This window comes from Danio aesculapii, chromosome 10 (assembly GCF_903798145.1).
Source record: "Danio aesculapii chromosome 10, fDanAes4.1, whole genome shotgun sequence".
Classification (NCBI taxonomy): Eukaryota; Metazoa; Chordata; class Actinopteri; order Cypriniformes; family Danionidae; genus Danio; species Danio aesculapii.
Window position 1 is genome coordinate 18738167 of NC_079444.1, and position 20048 is coordinate 18758214.

At 37.5% G+C, this 20048-nt stretch overlaps 1 protein-coding gene across 1 annotated transcript in view; it reads left to right on the plus strand.

The window, feature by feature from the left end:
- LOC130236743 (leucine-rich repeat transmembrane neuronal protein 4) overlaps positions 1-20048 on the plus strand; it is a 183005-nt gene that overhangs the window by 3067 nt on the left and 159890 nt on the right. The window contains exon 2 of the mRNA XM_056467500.1: positions 446-2010. Within this exon, the coding sequence (XP_056323475.1) occupies positions 446-2010 (1565 nt within the window). The remainder of the gene's footprint in view (positions 1-445; positions 2011-20048) is intronic.

Below are 20048 nucleotides of genomic sequence, written 5' to 3' on the forward strand. Positions count from 1 at the left end.
ACTGTTAATTGTGTCCTGTGTGGCATCCTATTGCTGTATAAATGTAATATTTTAAGGGTTTATGATCATAGGACAATTACTATATTTCTTCTCTTATTAGCCATCATAATCTTTGCTTTGAAACTGCACAACAATTAGGGCTGGGTATTGTTAACTACCTCACAATGCACATTTCACGATTCAACAAGTCGTAATGCATCACAATGCCCTAATAAGATCAAGACTGACTTTGCACCACACAAATAAGAGAGAGCTACTCTGTCAAGAAATGTGAATCTGCTGGGTTTTTTTTCCCTAGTGTTGGGTTTATTACTGTGCAGACACATTAAATTGGAGCAGAAATAATGACATTAGCTTGATTTAGATAGTATCACTTTAATTAATATATTTTTTACGTTCAGGAAAAGACACTTGTTTAACTGTTCTTTTGTTTTTTCTGTTTCAGGCTTTGCCATGAGGCACCGTTGGTTCATGGTGCCACTGCTAATGCAGGCATGGCTATCTGCCACCCCTTGCTTTGGTGAGCGTCCCTGCCCTCGGAGCTGCCGATGTGATGGCAAGATTGTATACTGTGAGTCTAGTGCATTCCGTGATGTTCCCAAGAACCTCTCTGGCGGCTGTCAAGGACTGTCTCTGCGGTATAACAGCTTGGCAAGCCTAAAGGCTGGCCAATTTGTTGGCCTCAACCAGCTCATTTGGCTGTACCTGGACCACAATTATATTGCCAATGTAGATGCACGTGCTTTTCAAGGGATACGGAGGCTCAAAGAGCTAATACTAAGCTCCAATAAAATCACACTGCTTCATAACACCACATTTCACCTGGTACCAAATTTGAGGAATCTGGACCTATCTTATAACAAGCTACAGGCTCTACAGCCCGGGCAATTCCAAGGACTGCGCAAGTTACTCAGCTTGCACATGCGCTCCAACTCCCTCAAGAATCTACCCTCTCGCCTTTTTCAGGATTGCCGAAATCTTGAGTTCCTTGACCTTGGCTACAACCGCCTGCGCAGCATTACTCGTAATTCAATGTCTGGCCTGCTGAAGCTAACTGAGCTGCATATTGAGCATAACCAATTCTCCAAAATCAACTTTTTCAACTTCCCACGCTTCTATAACTTACGTGCACTTTACCTACAGTGGAACCGCATTAGGACCATGAGTGAAGGTCTTACATGGATGTGGACATCATTGCAGAAGCTGGACCTTTCAGGAAATGATCTGCAGGAGATAGATGCGGAAGTGTACCGGGCCATGCCGAATTTGCAGACGCTTAATCTGGATTCAAACAAACTTGTCAATGTGTCTCAAGAGGCTGTGGATGCTTGGACCTCTCTGACCGCAATTAGCCTAGCAGGAAACATGTGGGATTGTGGTCCAGTTGTGTGTCCGCTAGTGGCCTGGATGAGAACCTTCCGTGGAAACAAAGAAATTAATATGATTTGTGCATCACCCAAAGAAGTTCAAGGGGAGAAGGTTATGGATGCAGTTGATGCGAATGGAGTGTGCAGGATTGCCCCTGCTACGCCATCAACCATATTTGTTCCCTCTACACCTTTTGTCGCCTTTGCTCAGACCCCAGCCAGCTCTTTAGTCCCAACTCTCAAATCTGGAGACAGTAGAAGGGGCCACGGGACATCTTTTGAAGGTAGCACTTCTTCAGTTCCCTCTCAGCCTGCTGTCCCTCCACAAGAGCAAGACTTCGAACCGGTATCATTCCACAAGATAGTGGCAGGAAGTGTTGCCCTTTTCCTGTCAGTTGCCATGATCCTCCTTGTAATTTATGTCTCATGGAAGCGTTATCCAAGCAGTGTTAAGCAGCTGCAGGAAAACTCTGCTGCTGCTCGTAAACGTCGGAAAAAGTCACGGGAGACAGAGCGCACACTCAGCACACCATTGCAGGAGTACTATGTGGACTACAAGCCTAATAACACAGAGGGCACAGATGTGCTGGTCAATGGTACTGGACCATGCACCTACACAATCTCTGGCTCCAGGGAATGTGAGGTAAGACTCAACTCCTCAACTTACAATCCATTGGGTTTGGTGAGTTAACTGCTTTAAATCCATCTGTTCTTTTGCTGTTTTGATGCCATTTTAGGAGATTGTTTTTGTAGTACAAAAGTGTATGTGTGGGAGGGATATGCTTTTTGGCAGGAATATATTTTAGAAGGGACACTGACTGTTTTGGCACAGTAAGCAAGTTGTTTAACCTCAAACAGGGTGTTAATTTACAATTACATATTGATTTTTAGTACATATTTAATGATTTCTGTTGATTCACTTTTATCAGGGGCCATTGTATTTTGGGCTGTGATATGGCAATGCAGTTTTACATTGATAAGTCTGCATTACCTTCTTCTAGTATGAGATATCTACTTGAGGACGATAGGATGGTTTTAATGTTGCTTTGTCAGGCAGGCAGTTTGGCTTTTATTTTAACCCAAGAGAGATCTTTGATTCTTTAATAAAACCAGTTTCAATAATCAGTTGCCTCAAAAAGCTGCTGTGTCAAAATTATTTATTTGTCCTCATTAAAATATGTGCGTTTAGCAGCTCCCAAGAACAAAATGGATTGGTTTCGTCTGTGCAGGAACTTCAAACACATCCTGTTAATGAAAAATCCTTCTAACCATCCTTCTAATCCTGGCTCCGATGCACTCATTGGATATTTCAACACTGTTTGATCCATTCTTAGTTATTACGAAGGAGTGCAACAATAAGTCTCGCTATTTTTTTCTTCGTTTCCTCGTAATCTTCTTGGCACTATAAGAAAGTCCTTAATGACACCCCACTTTCTTCCAAGAGCTCTTTTTGACTTTTTCTATGTGCACCTCTTCATATCTATTTATTAGCTTCTTATCTTTGCTTTACACTCATCTTTCCTTCTTGAATCATCTTTCCCCCATTTTAGGTTATCCTTTTCTATGCTTAAACACAACCAGCAGTTCCAATTTACGAAATACTAATTTTCTCAGTGTGTCACTCAGCAATCCGCTCAAATGCATGTCTTGACAGCTGGGGTCAATTGGCGCTTTTTGAAGAGCTGGTTTTGTGTATGTTTGTATACTTGGCTGTATTTGCATATGTTCATGTTTTTCCCAAGGGGCAGCTGCTGCCTTTAGTTCTTCGGGCTAGGAAACCTGTCAGTAGTGCAGTAAGGTGTCATTAGAGGCAGACAGTGCCTCTGGCAGAGCCATGATAGGGCTTATGTGCTGGTGGCAAGGAAGACAGCCCTGAGTGAAACAAGAAAGGCAGGTAGACATGCTAGCAGGCCGATTGGCATGATGCTAGACAGGTAAACAGGTATACAGAATCAAGCCACAGGAAGAGAAGACTACAAAGTTGGGCGAGAGCACAAAGGCATACAGAATGACATCCTGACAGCAACGTTGACCTCTCCACACGGACCTCTGTCTGTTCTCTGATCTGCTGCCTCAAGAGTGCTTTTTTGAGAGATCAGAAGTGCACATCAGAGTCCATCAGATTGGCATGTTTTTCTCTAGTGACTTCCTCAATTCAAGGAACAAACTTTTTTGCAAATCTCTAAGTCTCTTAGGCAACATGTGTCCCCTTTAAGCCATTGAAATGATAGGTCTTTCCAACACGCACAACAACACACAATTGAAAAAAGCAGTTTGTCTCTTTGTTTTGCTTGACAAAGGATTCAGAGTTTACTTTTTTCAATTAAATTAAATTCATCTTTATTTCTATTGTGCTTTTACAATGTAGACTGTGTCAAAGCAGCTTAACATAGGACAGTGGGGGGACAAACATTTTAGACCCGAGGGCCACATCAAGTTTTGCAAACCAAGTGAAGGGCCACATGTCAAATCCTTCAAAAAATAACTTTTATTTATAGTGGCAGTATGCATAGAACATGTAATATCGAACAGAAACATGTCAAATAAACACAAAACAGATTTTTTTTAAATAGTTATTATTGAGTCAAATTTACAAGTCAAAGGAATTTGCACTGCTATTTATATTAATCATCACGTATCAATCATCATAAAACAATAAAATAATCTCTTATAAAATATAATAATAATAATTATAATAATGTAATATTTTTAAGGTGGAGAATAGAAAAGATATTGTCTGATAAAAAAAATCTCATTTTAGCACATAAAAAATAATTCTAAAAGTTTACTATTCAGTCAAATTTACAATAATCAAATTTGCACTGCTTTTAGAATATACAGATCAATCATCATAAAACTTGATAAAACCATAAATCTTTAATAAAAGAACTTTTTAAAGTGGATGTATGCATGGAAAATATATTTTATGACAAAAATTAACACATTTAACTAGCAATTATTATATAATTTGAGTCAAATTCACAACAATCTCATTTGAGCTTGTATTAATATGCTCATATCAACCATTATAAAACTATGAGATAAAACCGAAGAATCTTAGTCTTTGTTATTGCAAGTCATGTTATTATGAGTGTTAATGTGAACACTGAGCCTGAAAACAAAAGTTATATTAATATCAACAGCAACACTCATGCAAAATACCCAGCTGATTCAGTCGTTGCCTAACGACATTAAAAAAAGCGCACTGTGCTCCTCTTTTTCTTGTCAACAAAAAGGCAGTGCAGTGCACCTCGCGTTTTTGGAACGTAAATGCGCTTTCGGTGTGATCGGTGCCTTAGGTTGTAGTCTATAAAAACAGTAATACTTTCTTGGCATATTAGACCTACCGCTTTCTGTCCAATATTGGTAAAGAAGTCTTTTGTTGTCCATTCTTCCTTAAGCACACGACATTCAGAGTAATTCTTTTTTTTGCTTGACTCATTTAAATTTTTAATATCCGAGAGTGTGTTCTAATTCTACTGGTTGCACTAACTGTAATCCGTGCAATACTGCCATCAAATGGCGTTCACTTGTATTGCATCATATTTTCCTGATTTTGAAACCAAACCGTTACTCAGAAGCGGCATTTTAAAAAGTCCCTCACGGGCCAGATGAAAGGCTTATATGGCTTGCGGGCCGTAGTTTGCTCACCTCTTACATAGGAGATTATGGTAAATTGAAGTGTCAGTCCAGTTTTCAGAGTTGAAGTTCAGTTTAGTTCAGTTCGGTGTGGTTTAATTTTCACTGCTGAAAGTCCAAACACTAAAGAGCAAATCCATCAATGCGCCGCTCCACAAGTCCCAAACCATGCAAACCACTGATGTGAGCTTGGCCCTATTAGCTCTTGCTGGCAGATGCAAACAATAGTATCTGGACGCAGCCTTTATGATGCAAGCTGAGACTGCATCTCCCAGTGGTGCAATGTCAGACACAATGCACCCAGTGGAATTAGTGACATCACTATGAGGGGTAGGGTTAGGTTTTAAAATTATGTGTTTAAAATGAGTGGTTGCCTTAATGGAGTTAACTTGTTGACAATGTTTCGGCAGCTGAACCACACCTCACATTATCTCCTCACTTAACCAATCACCTACTCCCTAAAAACGAATTTAAGGCAGACCAGCCCTCTAGCACTGTTCTTCTCATTTTCTCGAACCCACCCTCCTTCCCTCTATTTCCTTGCTTCCTATTAACAATCCTGTAACTTTATCTTCCCTCCTAGGTTGAGTCGGGGCGTCCAATCACTCTACCAAAATATTACAGAGACGGTACCCCCACTCTGAGTTTCTAGGCATCATTGTAGGATGCCCGATCAACCTACCTACAGTATCTGTTCACTGTTTATCCTCTTACTTTCCATTTATCCCACTCTTCTCTTACCATCCCTTTCATCCCTACAATGAAGTCTAGCGCAAAGTGTGGCGTGGTCCATCCTGGTGAACTAAAAGTTGAGTCAAACTAACCATACAAGTCAGTTGAACTTTTATTACATTAAACTGACTAAAAACAGATGTTGTGAAGTTGAAACATACTTAACCTATTCCAAAGAGTTAAATAAACACACCAATTGATTGATAAAATCATTTACACAGTGTAGTGATTATTATTTTTTGTTTCATTATAGTAGATCTTTAGCCAGTTCTCAGATTTAAAGGCATAATGTGACCTTATTTTCCCTGGCTGCTGTCTGGGGTTTCATTTTAACATAAATGGTAATACAGATTGAGCTTTCTAAAGATATTAAAGACCTCCCGCCTAAAGTTCAGAGTGGACGCTTCAAGTCCTTAATCATCAAAAGGCCTCATGTCATGCACTTACTTGACCTTTTTCCATAATTTTATCCATTAATAGTCTATAATTCCATTCTATTTCTAAATTGTTTGTCTCTTTTTTCCCCTGCCGTCCTCTATACCACAGCATTGCTGCATCAACACTAATGTGGTTTGGCTTCCCTCCCGTGCAGCAAAGCGCACGTCACCCATGATTGATGAGTTCTATTCTCTCTCCTGTGATTTGGTATTCCACGCGCGCACCTGATTTACGGGCTTTTCACATCAAGCCAAAAGACTAGATTCAAACACACAGTTCAGATTGCTCCTGTCTTGAAAACCAGTGTTCTCCTCATGCCTTACATCGTTCTGTTGCCTATCACAAATGGCATAAAGGTGTGGAAGGGACTACTAAAAGGGATTGTCGGCTGACCTCACCTTGAGAGTGGTTTTCCGTTAAACTGACGTACGATTTCGACAGCTTTCATCATAAAATATAATGGCAAGGTTTAATGTCTTCTTCGATTGATTTTGATCAGCCAAGGGTCTTTATCATCAGAAATCATAAAGGCTCAACTGCGGATGAAGTGCCCCTTCAATCCAATTATTTTGCTGATCTGCCTTGTTTTACTGAATAGCCATGGTAATATGGCAGACTACAATTCAGTGCGTGAGACGAACAACCGTATAAGTCCAAAAAATGAGATAACTAAGTGACATTAATTGTATGTGGGAACTTTCTATATGAAACAGTTTGGGGATATTAGACCAAGAGACTGCATTTTAAACATTAAAATAGCTTAACGCTGAAAAACCATTTATGTCCATTAGGAAGAATAGAGATGCCGCCTCCTGTCATGTCTGCTTCGGACATTAAAATGCTAATTCTCTGCTAAAACAAGTAGAGCCAACATGAACAAATGGAAGGACAGACTAAGAAAGGCTTTGTGGGGTTGCTGGGAAAGCATATTTGAATCAAAAAAGGTGAACAAAAACCAGGAAAAAAAAATCAACTGAAAGTGGTGAGTAGAAGAAATGTATGCGATGTGATCGCAGTCTCTTTCTCTGAACCCGCTGTGAAGCGCTGAATGCCACAAAAACAGTTAACCTATCAAAATAAACCACATACCATATATAATATAGCTGTATCAATGCATATTTCTAACCAGTCCTGTGTAAATTACCACAAGCAGAGTTTATTTTTTGTTTTTATATTTATTTATATCCTGAGATGGCAGATCGTGTGAACAGTTTGAAATAGCATGTACACAGGTGTACTGCACCAGCGCCAGTATTTTATGTTTTTAAATAATAATAATAATAATAATAATTATAATCATAATAAAAAACCTGAAAGAAAGGCTTAATATTAACCTGAAGTTTCTGTTACTGTATTAAAACTAAGATAAAGGAATCAGATCTTTAGTGGTTTAAAGTAATATAATGAATTGGAGTTATGTTGTTTTTCAACACTGACTGGACATACATTTTACCTTTCTTCCACATTTGAGAAATATAAATCACAATAACTTTTGATTTTTAATAATGACACTGAAAAATGTTATCTCCTTAGACTTGAAAAGCCTTTTGTTGTCTATCTTCAATTAAAATAAAATTATATAATGTTCACAATCCAAACTGAAACTAATTTTATCACTCAATTTGAAAGTATGGACTGATATGGTTCTTCATCTCAAGGCCTCAATTGTGCAGCTGTTTTCCTTGCAATTGTGATTTATTAATGTTGATTAATAAGATGTTATGTTTTGTTAACATAAATGTAACATGCTTTTACCTCATTACATGAAACATAAAATACTCACTTTAGTGCAGAAATGAGGGTGTCACATGGCCAGACCCATTGGGGCTATCGTGTGTTTATACGTAAGCATGGAGGCGTTGAAATCATTAAGTGTGCTTTTGAAGGCATCTCATTCAATATTAATTTTTTTTTAGTTGTGAGCAATTAGGGCAGTACCATCACATTTTGTCGTATTGTACATTATGTTGCTGTCACATTTGCATTAAAAGCTTAACCTGTCAGCCCGTGATGCGTTTCACGGATTTAAAATTGCTCTAATTGCTTTTGTGGGGGGAAAAAAAAAAGAAGACAAACTTTGGTTTAACCGTGGAAGGCCTACAACAGGGGCATTAATCATCATTAGACTCAACAAATTTTAGTTAACAAATTGGTGTTGAACAGTACCTTTGACCCTTGCAAATAATGAAAATGGACTAATCCCAGTAACAGACAAAGTGCTTGCTGCAGATTAACGTTTAGGCCAGAAATGTGGTTAACAGTTTGGGATGGGCTCATGAAATAAAAACTAGGCTAAACTAGCGAGGGAAAGGTCAAGTAAAAACAATGCACACACAATTAAATTCCTTGTGCAGATTTTCTTTTCTTTTTTTTTTTTTTTTTGAGTTTCCAAAAGAAATTACAAATATAACTTGCATAAAGTTTCATACAGAAAGAGACTTACAGATCTTGCATATGCTTTGTGTTTTCTTCCATTTAACAACAACAACAACTATAAACAGTAAAAAATGGGGAGTTACAAATCCTTTAGAAGATTGCCTTTAAAGCAAAAAATAAATAAATAAATATATGTATATATATATAAAATCCATTTACTCCAAATTAGAAACAAGTATTCAGTCTGTGTTCTTAATGAAAAAGATAATTTTTCCCTGACAAACAGAATGTAGTGTGCATTATATCAATCTATTCTTCAACTGTAGGTGACTCTATTTTTAATAATTTTTTGTAATATTTTTTTTACTAGCTGCCAGAAGAATAAATAACAGTTTCTTGACTTTATCAATCCATCCATCTAAACTTCTATTACCTAAACATAAAGATTCACAAGTGAAAGCACTCTCTACTACAAAAATGGTGTCTAAATGTATTTTAATCTCCTTTCAATATGGGGTTAATTTCTGACAATCGCAAAAAAAACATGATAGTGATTAGTTATATTTCCCCCAAACATTCTGCAGCAGCTAGTACCCTTTCCTCTGTGTATTTTCTGTGATGGTGTGATAAACCTTTTTCCAACAGAATTCTGTCCACAAAGCTGAGCTGGTACATTTCCACTGAGTTTTACAAATATTCCCCCAATCCTCATCTGAGATATTCAGATTTCCTTCCATTTTCTATTTGTCTCTAACATATAGTGTATTGTCTGGTACAGATTCGCAAACTTCCTTATCACATTTTGAAATGATCTTATTACAGGATTGGGCCTTGCCCACTACAGATTTTATTTTCTTTAATGAAAAAAAAGAAAATGTAGAATAAAAATGATGCATTATTAGCATCAGTTCAGAAAAGAAATAATTGGGCAAGGTTTGTCAGTGGGAAAGGTGCATAATTCTGTTTTATACATGAGCTTATCATGTTTTATATTTGAAAATATAGAACAATATATAATTCTCCCAAGGCTGCACAGTGGGTAGCACGTTCCCCACGCAGCAAGAAGGTCGCTGGTTCGAGCCTCGGCTGGGTCAGTTGGCGTTTCTGTGTGGAGTTTGCATGTTCTTCCCATGTTGGCGTGGGTTTCTTCCGGGTGCTCTGGTTTCCCCAACAAGTCCAAAGGTGAATTGGGTAAGCTAAATTTTCCGAAGTGTATGTTCAATTAATTTCAATTCAATTCATCTTTATTTGTATAGGGCTTTTACATTGTAAAATGTCAACGCAGCTTCACATAGACGATTATAGTGAATTGAAACAGTGTAGTTCAGTTTTCAGAGTTTAAGTTCAGTTCAATGTGTTTTAATGTTCATTGCTGACAGTCCAAACACTGAAGAGTAATCCATTGATGCGCAGCTCTACAAGTCCCGAACTATGCAAGCAAGTGGCAACAGCGGCGAGGAAATAAAACTTCACCAATGGGCAAAAGTGAAGGAAAAAAACCTCGGGAGAAACCTGGCTAAGTTGGGCATGACCATTTCTCATATGGCAAAACGTCTTGTGCAGAGCTGCGGTCTACGCGCCAGTGGCTGGAGAACACAGGACGTCACCGAAAACTCGGCGGTCCCTGGAGTCTCACAGGAATCAGTCTCAAGCTCTCCACTCCACATGACCACCACAGCAGCTGCTACGGCCTGGGAATGTGGAAACCTTGGGATCATCTCTTCACAGGTCTTGGATCACTTTAGTGGCACTGCATAATCTCTGGGGGCCTCGGGATGAGTATCCCCAGATGGAAATAGAGAATAAAGAGAATAATTAGCGTAGCTGCTGTTCATAGGGTATATAAATGAGATGAAGAAACCTGCACGGAGCACATTATGTGAATGTGTGTATGGATGTTTCCCAGTTATGGGTTGCAGCTGGAAGGGTAAAACATATCCGCTGCGTAAAACATAGGCAATATTCAAGCCAAAAAGAAAAGGAATTAAAATAATTCTCCCAAATTTGTATGAAAATACATTTTTATAGTATTTTCTTGTGTCTGTGCATTGTCCCTCATTTTTTATTCATTCATTTGATCTAATCCCACTCTTAATCCTTGTCATGATACAATACCTCTTTTCTGTTTTTAATAACACATGCATTTTTACATTTTTTTTCCTCAAACTTTTTAACTCAAATTTCTATTACAAATGCCCTCTTCTAATTTTAGTTGATGGCACATCCTGAAAGGTAATCAGGAGTATTAATTGCACATCTATCACATTTCACTTCGACTAGAGGACAGTTAAAAGGGATAGTTATGATTTTCTGGAAATGCACTCATCCTCAGGCCATCTAAGATGTACTGTATGTTTGACACTTCTTTAATATAAGATTAGGATTTTTGAGCTGAAACTGTGGTTCTTATGGATTCATAAAATGCAAGTCATTTGCTAAACTGGAACTTTTCTGAGTCACAAACACGACTTATTGGCAAAACAAGACTGACAATGTATTAAGTTCTTATGAAGAGAACTAAAAGATTTGTGCAAGTTTGGGGCATAAACATTACGTCACACTGACTTTTGATACGCGGTAAACTTAAACTTCAGCAATTTCTTGCCAAACCACTTGCCCCTAATACATGGTCAAGAGTAAATTTTCTTAGTAAATATTTTTTTAGTAAATTAGTCTAACTATAAAAGACTAGAATATTCTCTAATGGTAAAAGAGGAAGCGAGAAAAGGGATGAGAAAGTCTTGAAGAACAGATCAATCTCACGGTGGCCCAAGAGTCACAGCCCATTTAATATAGCACAAATCATGCTTTTTAATGTCAGCGGAGTACATTATAATTTATTGCGATTATCATAAACTCAGGCCTGCAGCCTGGCACAAGGGCATTTCAGCCGCACCGATCAGAATGACTTTCTGATAGCGAGCCTTGACGTCAATCACAATGAAACGACTAAGCGTACTTTTCCTTCAACCCTTTTGATTTTTGTCCCAGTACCTTCACATTGGCAAAGCTTTGGCACCTGATAAATATTTATGCCCATCAGTGCCTGTCATTTTTGGCCAAGGATCCTGCATAGTGAACAGGACTGAAGGGTCCTCATCTTTTGCTCCATCGAGGAACAGAACCAATGAGGGCTCTCGCTGGAAAATAGGCCCCTCATGTCTGCTCATGAAACCAGTGCCATTGAAAAGCGAGAGTGCTTTTTGGGGGGGTGTATTTGGGATTGTGAGAGAGGGTTATTTTGTGTCCCAGATGGCCTCTTGTAACTCAGTGTTATGAAAAACAGAATTGGAGTGATTTGATGCTTAATTGGATTGTGCGGGGGCTGGTCCAAGTCGTCTATTTAAAACATAGATGTTGTTTGGAGGCTTTTGTAAATGACAGTCTAGAGAAGTGCAAGCACACTTGGCATAGAAGTGGCAGTAACTTGATGGTTTATTCACATCTGAACTCCAATAAATATTTAGCACCCTTTCACTAGATTTGTGACATGAGCAAACATTATGCACTGATGCAAAATGTCAACAGTTTATGCTCATTACCAGCTATGCAAACTTATCATTTCCATTGGCTTTGTACTGTACTCACTTATACGAACATAAAGATGAAAATAAATAAAACGTAGGGCAAATAATCAAACGCTCAAAAGAAAATATTCAGAATTACTCTAGCCTTTTTCAGTATTTTATGGCGATATGGGGATTTATTTCTGCAGGACATTATAGATATATTCTGGCGCCAAGTATTGATATTTATTTAAATATGCAAAATATTTGAATTAATTCATCAGTGATTGGTGGCAGTACACCCAACCTCCTTCAAGTGGCGCTTCCCATAAAATCACTGATTTTGCTGTGGCGTTTCTTAATATTTGCAGCTTTATTTTGTGTTGATTTGCTGTAAAGATACCACAGACACAAGACTTTAATTTATATATTTTTTTATTTCTCTTAGACCCAGACTTTGTGTTCTGTAACTTATAAAATAACACTTAATTTCAATATTTCAAATGGAACCAAATAATTTAACTCATTCACATATTAATAATAAAACAAATAAAAAGTAATAAAGAACATTTTAAGTGCCCATAAGTTTATTTTACAAGAATCTTTCTTTTGCATAGCTTGCAGCTATTTGTCAGCTTTAGAGCATGCCAACTAGTGCTGCACAATATTGGAAAAATCAGATACTGCAATATTTTTTTTTACTGTGATTAAATATGTGTACAGTTTCACAAGATGGCTTAAATAGCTCCATTTCATAATTGGACTAAGTCTAATAGTATTTGGGTACAGAAACTCAATAATCACAAGGCAAATATTTACTCTGGATTGTCTCATTTCTAGTATAATATCTAAATATTCTTAGATCAAGTAAAAATATTGTTTTGTTTTCATCTCGAGTCTACGCCTGTCACAATAATCAATATATTAACTTGTGGCATAACACATGGACATGGCCTCAATCATGTTTTGTGATGCAATATATATCACCTATACATAACCCCAATTCTAGCAGCATTTGCAACATCTCCATCTCTATTGGAGGTGTCAGTGTCAGTATGGGTAAAAAAAAACACTGTAGTATTTACTATTAATTACACTTAACACTTTTAACAAATTTATGTGGATTGAACATAAAAAAATTTAATTGTCCCAATGAAATCTCAAGAATTGTGTTTGAACGACTTCTTCGTCTGGTTAAATGCTGAGTTACAGACCAGCGTAAAGTTATATACTGCCACCTACAATACTGATGTGTGTAAAATCATTGCTTAGTGAGGGTTGTTTGAGTCCACATTACCTTATTTTGGGTAAATCTGTGTCGTGATGATGTCATAAAAAGCGTAATACCCCGGATTTGCTGAAAATCTGTGGCATTTCGGAAAAAACCCGCAAAATTTTTCAGAGTTTGCGATAAATTCAGCTATTGCAAAATCACAAAATCCTGGAGGGACTGATTAAAGTGATTATAGATGATCAAATGGAATGGTGCAAATCATGAGTACCCTTTTCTGTCCAAGGTGGCACAAAGGTTTAATTTTTAGGAGGAGGCAGATCCCCCGAAATTATTTTTACTAACAGAGCTAATGTTCTCAACTGATGGAGACATGATTGCTCAGAATAGTCTGCTCACCTCTGAACAAGTTGATCAGTTGCTGTTCTTAAAGAAATCTAGTGGGTATGCATGCTTTTGCATTAAAAATAAACCAGTGCTAAGCATACAATCTTTACATGTTTACATAAAATATGTTGGCCAAGTTGTAACAAGTGTCTTAAGTGTACAGAAATCTTGAAAGCAATGAATACATTTTATTATAATACATGTGCTGTTATAGGGCTGCACAATTCTGGCTAAAATAAGAATCATGATTTTCTTTTGGTAAAAATCAAGATCACGATTCTGTAGATGTAAAATAAAGGTTAATATGAGTAGACTATTATTAATGTTATTTCTCAAACACATGGTAAAACAACAATAATATTAATAAATTAATAAATTTCACTTGCACTGCCGATGTCATGTCACGGCCGCCGTCACTCTGAGGAGAAAAAACATGCATGCAAATCACATTTCCCGTGTGGCTCCCAAACGATCGCTCTGTGCAACAAACTGAACGTTATTTATAATTTTATTACCTGTTATTCACAGTCATAAACTAAGTTCAAAGCCTATGCAGGTTCTGTTCACTAAAGTAGCCATCATTGGCAGGCACGCACGCATCCTCTCGGTAGTAAACAAACAGTGCGTCAGCTCAGGTACAAAAATAGTGATATTTAGATGGACTTCTTGTAATATGTATTATCTCAGAATTGCTGTTGTTATGATATAGTGATACAGTATGTCATAATCGAGGGCAAACTATCATATTGTGAGTGATTCCGACCCCTATTAGATTGTATATATCAGTATAATGTTTTTCCCCATTCATTATCAAATTTTCAGCATCAGGCAGAATTTTAGGATCAGTGCATCTCCAACTTGATTATTGTCATTATTTGTTATTATTATTTGGAAATTGTTGTGTGCTATGGCTGGAATCACCAACTACCTCATGGAGTAATATATAAAATTGCTGCCTCAGGCTATAATTTTCCGCTTGGTATCAAATATTTTAATTACATTGCAGATACTTTGTGAAATAAGCATAAGCAATATACTGTACGGTAGCATCTTTAACATTTCCCCCATCTTATGCTGCGTATAATCATACGGCCTAGCTTTACTTTGATTTATCCGCTAAGCTAACCAAGTTAGACTCCCACTGGCAATTACAGACTTATGTACATTCCAAAAACTGGAGCCCTAAAATCCATCCAACAACAATGCGGCGTGTTTTATGAGTTGATGTAGGGTGGCGCTGGCAGGAAACACACTGGGAGAATGAGAGGCAGGCAAACTGAAAGCCTAATTAATCCGGCCTTCCTTAATTAGCCTCTGTCCCCTCCATTATATGCTTTCCAATGCGTTCCCTCCATTCCCCTCTCTCTCCCGCCCTCCATCTCAGTGTTTTTACTGTGTCCTTTCTCTCTCTCTTTATTTGCTGCTCTTTCTCTATTCATCTTTTTCACAGCCTCTATTTGTTCTGTTTCTCGTTCGTTCCCTTTTCTTGTGTCCGTCTCTCTATCTTGCTGTCTTCCTCGCGCTCTCCCTTCGCCTTGCGAGGACATCGGCAATATGCTTCGGTGTGATAAACAAGCTCTCTTCGTCGTAGAGGGCAGCAGAGGCGACAGCGTAGGTGTCTAAGCCTGCGCGGTGTGTCTCTGACGGATGGAGAGAGAGACAAAAGCACAGCTGTGGACTGATATCGAGGGCTTGTTTTCCTGACCGGGCATTGTTTGTAAGGCACTGGGAGACGCTGCAATGAGAGAGCTGGTCATTGTTTTATGTGTCTGGCCCAAGGCCCTGGGCTGGAGCCCTCCCATGTGCTCATGTCGATTAGGATCATGTCATGGCTTGAGCAGGCATTTGGCCCAGTAGGCACACATGAGGCTCTCACCTCTTGAGTACAAGATGCATGGTGGGCTAGAGCATGTTTTCCATTCAGGGGATCCGTTTTGAGCAGAAGAATACCGCTGATTATGATTGCAGTGAAGAGACGCAAGGGTAGAATTAGCAGAACCTCAAATGTCAAACTCCACACAGCACACACTTGCGTAAAGAATGGGTGTTGTAGACTTAAACAGCAGTTTTTAAGGCAGAGCTTCATTGTGCTTAAATGAATAGTTCACACAAATAATGAGCATTGTGTGATCTTTTGTTTGCCTCATCCAAGGTTTTAATAGTTTTGGATTTTTCATTAGTTTTAGTTTTATTTTGTTTTAACTTCTTGTTTTCCAATTCAGTTTTTATTCGTTTTTAGAGGTAGATTTACTAGTTTTTATTCAGGGACCCCGCTGGGTCTTAAAAGTCTTAAAATTATCTTACATTTCAAAATCTACATTTTAGGCCTTAAAAAGTCTTAAATACTCTGAAATATTGTGTTGTGTGTCTTAAATCATTTTTAAGAGGTCTTAATTTTGCTTTGTCTAAGTAAAGCTACTCAATCGGGCTGACATCATGCAATGACCAACAGTATATCTCAATAAATTATTTTTTTATATTTAAGTTTATTGCAAAGAGTCATTAAATGATTAGTGGACTCAAAAAATGAGAGTCGTGTGATCTTTTACTTGCCTCATCCAAGGTTTTAGATTTTTCATTGGTTTTAGTTTTTATTTTGTTTTTACTTTTTGTTTTCAAATTCAGTTCTTTTTTATTTGTTTTTAGAGATAGATTTACAAGTTTTTATTCAGGGTCCCTGCGGGATCTTAAGGAGTCTTTAAATGTCTTACATTTCAAAAACTACATTTTAGGCCTTAAAAAGTCTTAAATACACTGAAATATTGTGTTGTGTGCCTTAAATCATTTTCAACAAGTCTTAATTTTGCTTTGTTCAAGTAAAGCTACTCAATCGGGCTGGCGTCAATGCATCTGCACCAACAATGCATCTCAATAAAACCTTATTTTTTATATTTAAGTTTATTGCAAAGAGATACAGTTCACAACAACTGTTAGACATCTTGACAGCAAATTCCCCATTAAATTCCCTAATCAGGGAAAGAAATCTTAAAAAAAATTATTCATGATAACATCATTACATCATGATACCGGGCCATTACAAAAACATCCTTAATGTTTAATTCTGTATACTGTAAGTCTTAAATTTCATTCTTAATGGGTCTTAAAAAGTCTTAAATTTGATTATTACTAAATTTAGAGTATTTGTTTGGTGCGAGATTCAAAATTATCAGAATAAATATTATATAATAAAAACTTAACCAAAGATAATTTTTTTTTATACCATCTACCAATCCTCACATTCAAATACAAAATCCCACAAGATAGCAGCTTTAAGTTAAGTATGTGTGCAAGGCTGCTTCTGAGGTTAAATACACAAATGGAAAGTTCGGATCTTTAATGCAAATCTTTTGTGACAATCTTTTCAGGTTTGGATTCAACATACCAAAATCATGTAGTCAGCAATCATAATTTCAGTCAGTTAAAACATCACCATGATCGGAAAAGTTTCTTACAATTATGTTTTGCAACCCAACTGAAGCATGACTCACTTATTTAAATTCCATTATGACTTTCTGTTATAAAATAAACTTAAGTTTTTTTGCCAGATGTTCAAGTTCAGTTCAGTCACTGAATCATCGGTTCACCGTCTCTCAAATCTGATCTCGGTGTACTGTTCAGATAACTGAATAACTCTGATTTATTTCGAGTCAGAGGAAGGTATTAGGCATGTAAAAACTAAGTAGTTTGTGAATAACTGTTTAACGTTAATGGAGACGTGAATCATTTCAAATGATTCAGTTCGATTTAGTGAACTAGTTCAACCAGTTTACTTCAAGATCTGATAAAAAAAACCCTGATTCGATCGCAATCACTAATACAGAAATAAAACCCATTATTATGCGCAAATGTGTTAAATTAATAATTTTAAGTCTCTGCTTGGGTCGCATTTAATGTTGTCACCGTGTTGCTCTCATGTCGAGCCATTGTTTTTGTCATGGAAGCAACAGCAATGATGATTGGAGGAGGACTGGCTTGATCTGGCCAATGCATTAAGATTACAGACTCTGAGGTGCCTTCCAGGTCAAACACCTGCTAGTGTGAAGTAAATAGATTTACTTCTAAATGGCCTACTGTATGTATTAAATACATTTACATAGACGAAAACGAACACATTTTTACTATAATTTTAGCTCTTTTCAGTTAGGATTGTATATACACAATACAGTTTCAGTTAGTTCTAGTTAAAAAAAAAACAACTCTCATTTTATTTTATTTCTGTCATCAAAAATGTTTTTTCAATTCTAGTGTTCTATAACTATAATAACCTTGGCCTGAATTCAATTCCTAAACTCTTCTGAGGAACAAACATTAGAACCTTCTTTAAAAACTTTAGCCTAATGGTTACAGGAGAATCTGAAAATGAGCACTATTAAATGATGATAATTAAATGAAGCAGAACTTATCTACTTTCCTGCCAATACCTTGGTGCATGATAAATACCTTTATAACTTTATTTGCTCACCCTTTTTCTCTTTTAAAGAATGTCGATTTGCATATCAAGGTCATCTCGCCTCCCTCACGACCAGCACAGTTGCAACATTTCTTTCTGGTTTCTTAGATTGTGACCAGTTCTTTGAATCTATGGAGAGGGCAGATTCAGGGAGATTGAAGAAACTAAATGGAGAATGCCAGAGCCTTCATTGTGAAAGCAGAGGTGGTTAGGGAAATGACCTTTGAAGTCATGTCTCGGAAATTCATACTCCAGTGGTTAGAAACATTTTTGATGGACAGCTTGTCAAGTGGGGATAATTTCCAGCATTCAGTTTTTAAAAGAACACCATCCTATATTGGATACTGTCAATACTCATAACTAAGCTTGGGGGAAGAGGATTTTTCATTCAAGTTTGTCAAAAGTAATATTGCAGATTGCTCTGAACAAAAATATGGGCTAACTCAATAAAAAAAGGTGCATAAAGTGAGCTTTTAACTACAAACAGAGACTGTTTTGAAGTTCCCGATGGCACAGGAACAAAATAAAAACACAAACACACTGCATCAGCTCCAATTAATCAACAAACAAAACAACTTAGATTTTACCAGGCACCAAGACGATCACAGTTTTAATTGGCCTGTATGTTTCATCTTGTACGTTTTGCTTAACTTGGGAAAGATGCTCACAAGAGCGCAAACTCACAATGAGGGCTTTTTCTGAGCAGGGCGGCTTCATTTCAAGAGAAGTGCTCAGAGAGCAATCTCAATGGCAACGAGGTCGAAAAACATTGTCCCTGGACAGAGTGGGAGGATGACATGTCTAACCCATCACTGGAAGTGTTGTTTGGCGGCCATATAATCCTTCATGCATCATTTCAATGTCTGCGATGTCTTGTCTGCCGCCAAGGCCTGTTGGGAGCATGCACTTAACTGAGCCCTGGGACTACAGCCTGCCTCCTGTCAGAATGGTGAGATAACCAAGTGTGGTTTTGCAGGTAATGACTATTCCCTGTGACTGGGGCTCAGTGTCTTGATGGTCTCACGGGTCTCATTGTGAACTATTCGAAGTATAGTGCCAAGCTGATATGCGATTTTGCTGGCACTTGCAATTCTGTGTCCCCCGATGCAATTCTGAAATTTATTTTCATTAGCTGCAGTTCTCTAAACCATTATCATCTTCAGCAGGACAACCTTTATCACCTTTAATAACACCTTTATCAAATTTACGGGGATGTCTCTAATTATTGAGCTTCACTCAGATTATCACCAAATAAAATTAGTTTCATTTAACTGAAGGTTATTTGAGGTGAAAATCATACAAAACATTGTACAATTTCTTGCAGGTCGACTGTCTAAATCCAAAAATCTTAGAAAGGCACCAAGGCATGTCTAAATCGAAACTTCTAATATTAACACTTTGACTGACTGGTCAACTTTCTTTGCTTTTGCACGCAACCAGTGTTTTTAAAAGGTAAACCATTTAACATTGTACAGTTTCTTCCTTGATTGCATTCTGCTTAGGGCTGTGTGATTTATTTAAAATATCTAATTGCATTTTTTTTGACAGATATGGCAACCGCTATATACACTTACCGGCCACTATATTAGGTACACCTCCTCGTTATTGCAAATTTCTCATCAGCCAATCACATGGCAGCAACTCAATGCATTTAGGCATGTAGACTTGGTCAATACGATCTGCTGCAGTTCAAACTGAGCATCAGAATGGGGAGGAAAGGTGATTTAAGTGACTTTGAATGTGACATGGTTGTTGGTGTCAGATAAGCTGGTCTGAGTATTTCATAAACTGCTGATCTACTGAGATTTTCAAGTAACAACCATCTCTGGGGTTTACAGAGAATGGTCCGAAAAAGTGAAAATGTCCTGTGAGCAATAGTTCTGTGGGCGGAAATGCCTTTGGAGAATGGCCAGACTGGTTCA